The sequence below is a fragment of the Aspergillus novofumigatus genome (genome assembly GCF_002847465.1).
Source record: "Aspergillus novofumigatus IBT 16806 chromosome Unknown P174scaffold_4, whole genome shotgun sequence".
Lineage (NCBI taxonomy): Eukaryota > Fungi > Ascomycota > Eurotiomycetes > Eurotiales > Aspergillaceae > Aspergillus > Aspergillus novofumigatus.
Window position 1 is genome coordinate 169,045 of NW_020194277.1, and position 10,157 is coordinate 179,201.

At 44.6% G+C, this 10,157-nt stretch overlaps 2 protein-coding genes across 2 annotated transcripts; one reads left to right on the plus strand and one right to left on the minus strand.

The window, feature by feature from the left end:
* Nucleotides 1-4,177: 4,177 nt before the first annotated feature.
* On the plus strand, nucleotides 4,178-4,665 carry P174DRAFT_503437 (uncharacterized protein; the record flags this gene model as incomplete). The annotated part of the gene is made up of 1 exon (XM_024831164.1): nucleotides 4,178-4,665. A coding segment is annotated over one exon (389 nt), but the record flags the coding sequence as incomplete, so codon positions are not given.
* A 5,108-nt stretch (nucleotides 4,666-9,773) lies between these two features.
* Nucleotides 9,774-10,157, minus strand: P174DRAFT_430547 (uncharacterized protein; the record flags this gene model as incomplete). Its single annotated transcript, XM_024825637.1, has 2 exons — nucleotides 9,774-10,097; nucleotides 10,149-10,157. 2 exons carry the CDS (start codon nucleotides 10,155-10,157, stop codon nucleotides 9,774-9,776), a joined length of 333 nt encoding a protein of 110 aa, XP_024682137.1.

Consider the following 10,157-nt stretch of genomic DNA (forward strand, 5'->3'; position numbering starts at 1 on the left):
CCTATACCCTTCAAAATATGTTTCCCGGGAAAATTAACTACTTACAGCCTATCCATATCCCATCACAGTCAGCCCTGTATCCTTCAAAGTATGTTTCCTTAGAAGATTAACCACTTACATCCTACCCATATCCCATCACAGTCAGCCCTGTATCCTTCAAAGTATGTTTCCTTAGAAGATTAACCACTTACTTCCTATCCATATCCCATCACAGTCAGCCTTGTACCCTTCAAAGTATGTTTCCTGGGAAGATCAACCACTTACAATCTATTCATATCCCATCACAGTCAGCCCTGTATCCTTCAAAGTATGGTTCTGGGGAAGATCAACCACATACTGGCTATCCATATCCAATCACAGTCAGCCTGGTATCCTTCATAGTATACCTTTAGGGAAGATTAACCACATACTGGCTATCCATATCCCATCACAGTCAGCCCTTTATCCTTTAGACTATATCTTCAGGGAGATCAACCACTTACAGCCTATCCATATTCCATCACAGTCAGTCCTTTATCCTTCAGACTATGTCTTCAGGGAGATCAACCACTTACAATCTATTCATATCCCATCACAGTCAGCCCTGTACCCTTCAAAGTAGATTTCCTGGGAAGATCAACCACCTACAACCTATCCATATCCAATCACAGTCAGCCTGGTATCCTTCAGAGTATACCTTCAGGGAAGATTAACCACATACTGGCTATCCATATCCCATCACCATCAGCCCTTTATCCTTCAGACTATGTCTTCAGGGAGATCAACCACTTACACCCTATCCATATTCCATCACAGTCAGCCCTTTATCCTTCAGACTATGTCTTCAGGGAGATCAACCACTTACAATCTATTCATATCCCATCCTAGTCAGCCCTGTACCCTTCAAAGTAGATTTCCTGGGAAGATCAACCACCTACAACCTATCCATATCCAATCACAGTCAGCCTAGTATCCTTCAGAGTATACCTTTAGGGAAGATCAACCACATACTGGCTATCCATATCCCATCACAGTCAGCCCTGTATCATTCAAAGTATGTTCCCTAGGAAAATCGACCACTTACTAGCTATATATATCCCATCACAGTCAGCCCTATATCCTTCAAAGTATGGTTCTGGGGAAGATTAACCACTTACACCCTGTCCATATTCCATCACAGTCAGCCTGTATCCTTCCAAGTATGTCTGCAGGGAAGATCAACCACTTACAGCCTATCCATATTCCATCACAGTCAGCCCTTTATCCTTCAGACTATGTCTTTAGGGAGATCAACCATGATCAACCACTTACAGCCTATCCATATTCCATCACAGTCAGCCCTTTATCCTTCAGACTATGTCTGCAGGGAGATCGACCACTTACTAGCTATATATATCCCATCACAGTCAGCCCTGTATCTTTTAGAGTAGGTTTTTAAGGAAGATTAACCACTTACAGCCTATCCATATTCCATCACAGTCAGCCCTTTATCCTTCAGACTATGTCTTTAAGGACATCAACCACTTACACCCTATCCATATTCCATCACAGTCAGCCCGTTATCCTTCAGACTATGTCTTCAGGGAGATCGACCACTTACTAGCTATATATATCCCATCACAGTCAGCCCTGTATCCTTTAGAGTAGGTTTTTAAGGAAGATTAACCACTTACAATCTATTCATATTCCATCGCAGTCAGCCCTGGTCTTAAAGACAAAGCAAATTATATATTATTATGAGTTCCGACCTGTCGTTTCCCAACTCCAGTATCACCTTTAGAAACTACCTTTATCATCGGCTGCGCTGCAGCTGACGCCGCCAAGGTAAATGTGAAAAGGGTGGCAAATAGCTTCATCTTGGTAGCTTGTCTGTTGTAGTATAAAGATTCTGTAGGGCGCCCACACAAACCGGTCTCGTATGGACTTCAAGGCAGTAGAATAAATTTAACAGGCCAATTATTGCGGACGGTCCATGTAATAAGGGGCGAGAGATGGTGCACACATATTCCTCTACTACGTACTTCATCCCACTTCAACATAACAAAGTCTTATCTCGAGAATATCCCTTACATCTAAAAATATCCAAATATGCAGATCACTCAGACACTTGATCAATGTATATCATTAAGCTCGTCAAGGCACATTGGAATGCCCAAGACCATTGCCGAGCCGGGATATGACCTTTATCTGTTTAATTTGATGCTTCAGTGGATAGTCTCCATAAAATAAGCAAAAGTTTCAACAATAGACAACAATAGACAACAATGGATAGTAATGGACAATATTAAGGTTCTGGCATTGATAAAACCAGAAGAAACTGAGATAAGCAATGCGGATTACAGAATTTAGTGAGTCACCAAGTCTTTGAACGCATCGCGCCCGCTGGCATTCTGGGGACCCGCCTGTGCGAGCGTTATTGCTGCCCTTTCGAGCCCGACTGGTGTTTTGGTTCGCCATTCTTCCCCTTGGGGACGGGCCTGACGGGCAATGGTGGCACCGTCCGATGCCCGAGCGCATGGGCCTTTGTCACCCATTCGATCAAGTTCAGTCAGGCGCCTGCCAGGGTCCCCCAGCCCGTTCGAGGTTGAACCCAAATTAGGTATGGATACCCGCTGAACTTAAGCATATTAATATAGGGAGAACGAGAAGCCAACCATAATTGCTCCAGTAACCACGAGTGAAGTGTACAGTAGAGGCTTAGTACTTGAAATCAGGCCCCTGCAAAGTCTGAGTTGTAGTTCGCAGAGGATACTCCAAGAGTGGCTCCTGCCTGAATGTCTTGGAGCGGACTGTTAGAGAGGATAAGAATCCCGTCCTTAGCGGGTGTCCACGCCCGTGTGAAGCTCCTTCGACGGATCAAGGTGTTTAGAGATGCAGCTCATCGTCATGAATTAATTTTGTAACCAGGGTCATGCCACTTCAAAGTTGCAGGTACAGGTATCCCTTCATTCCTAGTTAAGGATACTGTATCTTGCCCCAGTGTGAGAAATGTACATTCCCTTCCACTTTTAGGAACTTTGCTATGGTGATTGAACTATCACTGTATTATAGACTCTTTATTCACATTCTCCCCATGGTATCCGTAGCGACCAGATCAAATCGTATGCGTACAACATATTAACAACCAGCAACCCTGGTGACAGGCTCTGGTAGGATAAAGCAGGCTCTGAGTCAAATTATAGGATCGGAATATAAGCCATCAGATTCCTCCCCATGTTCTTGGTGTCTGATATTATAGCTTTCTGATAAAAAGTGCTAGAGCAGATTCTGCTTGGCCGTGAATGTAAGGCAGCCAAGACCTGGTCCAGGAAGACAAAGCTAATAACTATATATTTAGACAATGCGGCTATTGATCATATTTCTTTTGACAGTTATGGCTGTGATGGCCTCTCCGGCTGTTCTCACATCACGGGATGACGGCTGCAATGCTGGCAGCAAACTTTCATGCTGCGATGAAGGTCTCTGTATTCCTCTTCTGTCTTCCACTATTGGATGCCCGAGAGCGAATGCGCGCTGCTGTGATGTTACTGCCCCGGCTGTAAGTTTCTTTTCCAACCCCCAGGCGATAGCTGAGCTCTGCAGCTCCCACGCTGGATATCATGCTAAATCCTCTTAGAGCACATTTTCAATTTCTTTACTCAACTGTCTGTCGCTCTGATAACATCCCACCTTATATCGCTTTCATTCCCGTCAGTCAGTGGACCAGGAAGACATAAGTGTCGCGCAGGGCATTGACTAGTTTGCATGGAAGCTTCTAGGTATTCGCGTTTTTATTGCTACGGGCGGTACAGATCATCCAGACAGCATAATTTTATGCGTTGTATCATCTTAGCGAGCATATTACGCGAATTATGGCTGATCCGAATCTCTGCCCAATCAAGCTTAGTCCTAGGGCTCATAATAAAGGAAGAGTATAAAAATTAGCGCCGTTTTTGCAACCTAGTGTAAAGATTGGATTGCAACCAGCTGTACTCCCACCGAACTGTAACTCAGGAGAACGGGGTTCTGCTAGGTTTGTTGATATCAATCGAACGTTGAATATCTGAAAGCGGGTAACTGTGTGCCGAGCGGGAGCTAACCCGGACCGATGGCGGCCCCCCCCGAAGGCAGCGACCCTTAATGGCCACCCACTAACACGCCAGGGGCGAGCACCGAAATAACCACCAGGATTCCTCACCACCTTCCGACTTTAGAAGGGTTATGAGGCAGTATAAACGACGGAAAGATGGAACCACAGCGACAGAAATTACTCGAGGACCAGTCTTTGAGTTCTCAGGCAGTGGAGAGGGAAGACCAACAAATCCCGAGGAAATATTGCGGGTGATCGTGGACCTAAGGGAGATTATAACGCAGCAAAGCAACACTATTCAGAAAATAGCTGCAGACCTAACTAAGATCAAGGCTGACCAACAACACCTAAAAAGCCAAAATGCGGACCTGCAGGAAGAAGTGCTGGCCCTAAGAACGAAGCTCAACACGTTGCTGGGAACAGGACTCAGATCATGGGTGGAGGTGGCAGCCCGCGAACCCCCGCAAGGACCCAACGCAGTCCCTAGACCGCCCAAGAAAGAACTTAACTGCGTCTGAATCAGCACACGACGAGCCCCTGATGATGACGAAGACGGAAACAACTACTTCGGAAGATACCTCCCAACAGACATGGCCAATGCAAAAATTAGATCGGCTGTACTGAGTGCGGACCCCACCAAAGATGCATAAGTGGCAGGAATCGGCACCATAAAGACAGGATATGTGATTAGGTTTAGGGATACTCAATCGGCTGAAAAGGCCCAGAACCACACTGAATGGTTGCAAGCACTAGGCAACAATACTAAGTTGGTTAAACCCTGGTTTGACCTGGTGGTACACCGCACACTAACTAAAGACTTCAACCTTGAAGGAAATAAGAACCATAGGATAGACAAGCTCATAGAAGAAAATAACCTCAGTAGCAAAGGATTCTAAATTGAGGACATTACATGGCTAAAGAAGAAGGATCACCCCTTAAGGACATTAGTGTTACTAGGTATATGGCTAAACACCCCAGAAGCAGTAGAATACCTTATTAGCAATGGACTACTGGTAGGATAGAGGTATATTAGGAGCATCAAACCATATTAGATTAACCAGAAAAGGTGCCACTATTACCAACAATTCAGCCATCTAGCCTGGGCCTGCAAAGAACAGGTAAGGTGCGGATACTGTGCTCAGCAACATGAACACTATAACTACCCTTAAGAAATGAGACTAAGGTGCCTGGACTGTGATGGAGAACATCCTACTGGAGACTAGAGGAGCTAATTACCTAATCTCACTCTATTACAATGAGATCCATAAATCTTTATCTACTACAGCTAAACATCATAAAATCTAGGGCAGGAATGGAGACCCTTATTAATGATCACTAAACCCAGAACCTCAAATACACTCCTAATCCAAGAACTGCTAGTCACTGTGTACCACACCCATGTGAACCACAGCACATAGCGACTCTATTAACTAATATATGCTGACAGCAGTGAGACTCCACAGCCTCCTCTATATAAATAGAAGGATCTTGACTTCATTACATCGCCAGATTCCCTGTAACCATCCAGATGTTATTACAGCCAAGATATAGACTCCTAAGGTATAATACCTCCTATTCTCAGTGTACATCCAACCTGTGGCAATATACTAACTGGTAGATGTGACCACTGCCTAACTAATACTAGAAGAGATCTAAACCAGCATCCAGCAACAGTCCATGGGTATAGAGAAGGTGATAAAGCTCATTATCTCTGGGGACTTTAACTGCTATTACCCAGCATAGAGCTATCGACCGGTCCACCATACCTTTGCAGAACATGCAGAAGAGTTAATTAATTCTTCTAAAAATAGGAGCTCCAATAGTGCCTACCCCAAGGCACACCAACCTTCTGGTCACTAAGCAAGCCAGGAAAAGTGTCAACCCTAGACCTCACATTAACTAACAACCCAGTGAATCTCATCAAATGCCACCTCTACCACGACCACTATAGATCAGACCACCATAGAATGTTCTCCGAATGGAACCTACAGCTAGAGCACAGTGTAGGTCCAAAACCAAAGAGAGCATATAAGAAGGCCGACTGGGTGAGGATTAGCTGAAGGATACTAGAAGAGATGGGTCTATTACCCAGGATCCACTTAAACTCAGATCTTGATAGAGCAGCTAAGAGACTTAGTAAGTCTACTTCTACAATCATTAACTAAGAGATCCCAGCACAAAAGCTATCACCCTACTCTAAGTAATGGTTCACCTCAGAGCTTAAGGCCCAACAGATTGAGGTAAACTAGGCATGTAGATGATAGTAGGGCAGCTGCGCAGCCCTGGGCATTACCTACTTAATAACTGCGGCTCTCTTCCCAGACGTGCAACAGAAACGCTAGGAATGGACTAGGACTGTGGAAAAGGCTAAGGCCATGTATTAGAACAATTCCTAGTTGAGGCTAAGGAAGGACAGCTGTGGAAGGCAGTGACATACATGCAACTAAGGGAATCCTATGCCAGCATTCCACCTCTAAAAGTAGGTGCAGAGGAAGTCACTAACAATAAAGATAAAGCCAAGGTGTTCCAAGAAGCCTTTTTCCCTAAGACAGCACAGGTAGAAGAAGAAGACATAGTGCCAGCCCCAGCAGGAATACCATGGGATCTAATCACTAAAGAAGAGATCTACTGGTCTCTTAAGGCTGCTAAAGGGACCACTACTCCAGGGGAGGATGAGATACCCACCCTAGTTTAGAAATACCTATGGAAATACCTCCAGACAGTAATCACCCACATCTTTGCTAAACTAGTGGAACTTAGGTACTATCCTAAGCAGTGCAAGCAGGCACGGATAGTGGTCCTGCGGAAACTGGGTAAACTGGACTATATAGTACCCAGGGTCTATTAACCTATATCACTACTAAATACCCTGGGCAAATTACTGGAGGCAGTTATGGCATAGAGGCTGTCATTTTAGACAGAGACCTATAAATTGCTTCCAGAAACACAGTTTAGAGGCAGACCAGGGTGTAATATAGAATAAGCACTCCTAGTGCTCGCAAATGCAGTTTACTAACTATGGTCACAGTCTAAAGTGGCCACACTTATTACAATTAACCTTAAAGGAGCTTTTAATGTGGTTAATAAAACAAGCCTTAATACCTGCCTGCAAGCTAAAGATATCCTAACAGAAGCCAGGGTCTAGATCTGCAGCTTTATAGAGGGCTGACACACCAGCATCAACTTTAATGACTTCCAGACAGAGGTTACTCTTCTAGAAAATGCAGATCTCGCGTAAGGATCACCACTGTCCCCAATCCTTTTCAGATTCTTCAATTCTGATCTGGTAGATCAACCAGTAGACAACTATGGCGGAGTATTAATGTTCATTAATAACTACTTTCAATGGTGGGTGGGTGCTTCTGCAGAGGATAATCTCAAGATGATCTAAGAAGAGGATATCCCCTAGATTAAGGCATGGGCCCGGCGAACTGGTTCCTCTTTTACTATAGAAAGATGGAATTAATCCACCTGATAAGATCTAAAAAGGAGCAAGGAGTCAGGCAAATCATCATGAATGGGAAGGTCATTAAACTAAGCAGCATAGTAAAGCTGCGAGGCATCATCTTTAACAAAGAGATGTGATGGAAAGAACACATACAACATGTAATTAAATGGGCCACTAAAGTTAACATTACACTCAGTGGACTAAGATACCTCTGCCTGGAACAGATGAGACAGCTCTATTAAGCATGTGTGATGCCAGTGGTTGACTATGCATCCACCATTTAGCATAACCTGCTTAGGGTAAGACCTACCTAAGGCTGCTTGGAACAGTCTAGTGAACAGTACTGCTCCGCGTCCTCCAGCATTCAGAATAGTCTAGACCCCAGCACTTGAAGTGGAATCCCACATGCTGCTAACTCTGCTTTAACTTAGATAGCAAGGCTAGATTATGGCTGCCAGATTATGGCTGCCAGTCTCAGCATGCTGCTAGAAAGCCACCTAACACATAGTGTAATTAACTGAGTGAGAATACGCAGCACTCACATAGGAATGGGCTCTTGGTTTCCCCTAACAGAGACCGTGTGGACGATGGACCTTTCCCAGCTCTAAGCTCTGGAGAAGATCAACCCTACGCCCCTAGCACCATGGTGGACTTTAGTTTTCGCTGAAATGGATATTAAATCAGATAGAGAGAAGGTGAAGGAAAAGGCCTCCGCCAGGCAGAAGGCAACTGGTGTTATAGTATTCTCTGACACATCAGACTAACAGGGCCATCTGGGGCCGCAGTAGTAGCCCTCAACCCTAGAGGAGGCATCATTAAGTCCTGGAAGATCTGCGTTGGTTCAATGGAATATTGGTTAGTGTATGCTACAGAGCTCATGGCATTATATTATGCTATTAGTTTAGTCTATCAGATCTTACTAGAAAAGTAAGAGGCCCTAGGCACCAGCCGCGAGCCAGCAACTCTCCTGACGGATAGCATGTCCATACTATAAGTAATAGCAATTCATGGAATAAATTAGGGCAGCGCATCATCCAGGCCTATCCTCTAATCTGCCAGGGAGTTAAACATGCATAGAGTTCCTGTCCATCTCTAATGGGTCCCAGGCCACAGTAATAACCTGGGAAATGACACAGTAGACTGCCTAGCCAAAGAAGCTATTAGCCCTGACAAGATGCACCCTTTCTAGCACCTTCTCTCACGGGAGAAAGGATACATCCGCTGGAAAATCCAGGTATAATGGGAACAAGAATGGAAAGCATCTAAGAAAGGGGAGCAACTCCGCTAGATTAATATGACTCTACCCTCAATCTACACGCGGTGGATGTATGGATCACTACTACAAAATCAAGCCTACTTACTCACGCAACTCCAAACCAGCCACTCATGGCTGGCGACGCATGGTAAACGGCACCAGTTCCAGGAGAATAATAAGTGCGAATGTGGAGCTAAAGAAACAGTAGTCCACGTGCTAGTGGACTGCCTGAAGCTGAAAGATTTGCACAACATACTACAGAGGAAGATCGGAAGTGCATTCAATAATGTCTCAGATATGCTGGGAGGGGCACTGCATGGTAAGCAGGGTGAGTTAAACAAGACCGCGCATGACGGTAGTATCCTAGGTGCTGTACTGGACTTTGCGGAGGCATTAGAGAGGTTTTAAAACCACAGGCCAAAGAGACCGCAGAACAGAACAATAGGCACTTAGGCCACTATAGGCCAAGACGAGGCTCTAAATTCGTCAGGATGGAGTGGTTAACTGTAAATTAAACATAGATAGAGATAGCCTTAGTGGATATCCTGCATATCGCCTAGGCGAGGGGTCAGGGTATGATTCAAAAAAAAAAAAAAAAAAAAAAAAAAAAATGAAAAGAAAAGTGTAAAGATTGGCCATTTCAGAAACGACTCTGTCTCTGATCGTCATTGGTTTGTTATTGGCATGCTTGTCAGAGTGTCCGCGAAGGCGTTGGTGCCGCGTCCAACCATCTGACAGACCATGGTTCCCATACTCTTTGGGCGGATCTTGGTTTCTTCAAGCAGCACCACCCAAAGAGCTGCTTGAATACTTGCGCCCCAGCACGATGTAGAGGTGTTTGCCGATTATGGGGAAGTTATACTGTAATGCTTGATGTCAGATGCTAATTAACCGTGGGCAATTTATGTAACCAAGCTTGTTGTAGAGTGTTCCTTTTATTAGGAGTAGGGATAGGGTATCTAACAGCACTGGTCTGCCGCTTCTTTGGTAGTGTGTACTAAGCTTTGTAGAAACTTATTTTCTCAGCGCAAAGCATCACAATTAATCTTGATGCTTTGTAAGTCCAGCTGCATGATGGCAAGATCTAGGATCCCCCCCAGAGATTCTCCTTCTCCTTGTACCTGTGCTTCCTTCATGTCCTTGCCCATATAATAGGTCCGAACCATGGCCCACATCTTCTCTAGGAGATTGAAAAGGATTTTAAGAAGGCCTCTAAGGATGGTAAGTTCAGACTGTGCATTACATACCTCATCTTGTGCTGCCTTAAGCTCGCGGCTGTTTTTACTGAATGCATCAATGATTGTGTTGCAGGTCTTTGGTAGTTTAGCTAAGAGAGCCAGTGCAGCCTGTACACCGTTATTTTATTGTTATATATAGAGATAGAGTATCCAAGTTACCTCCTCCAT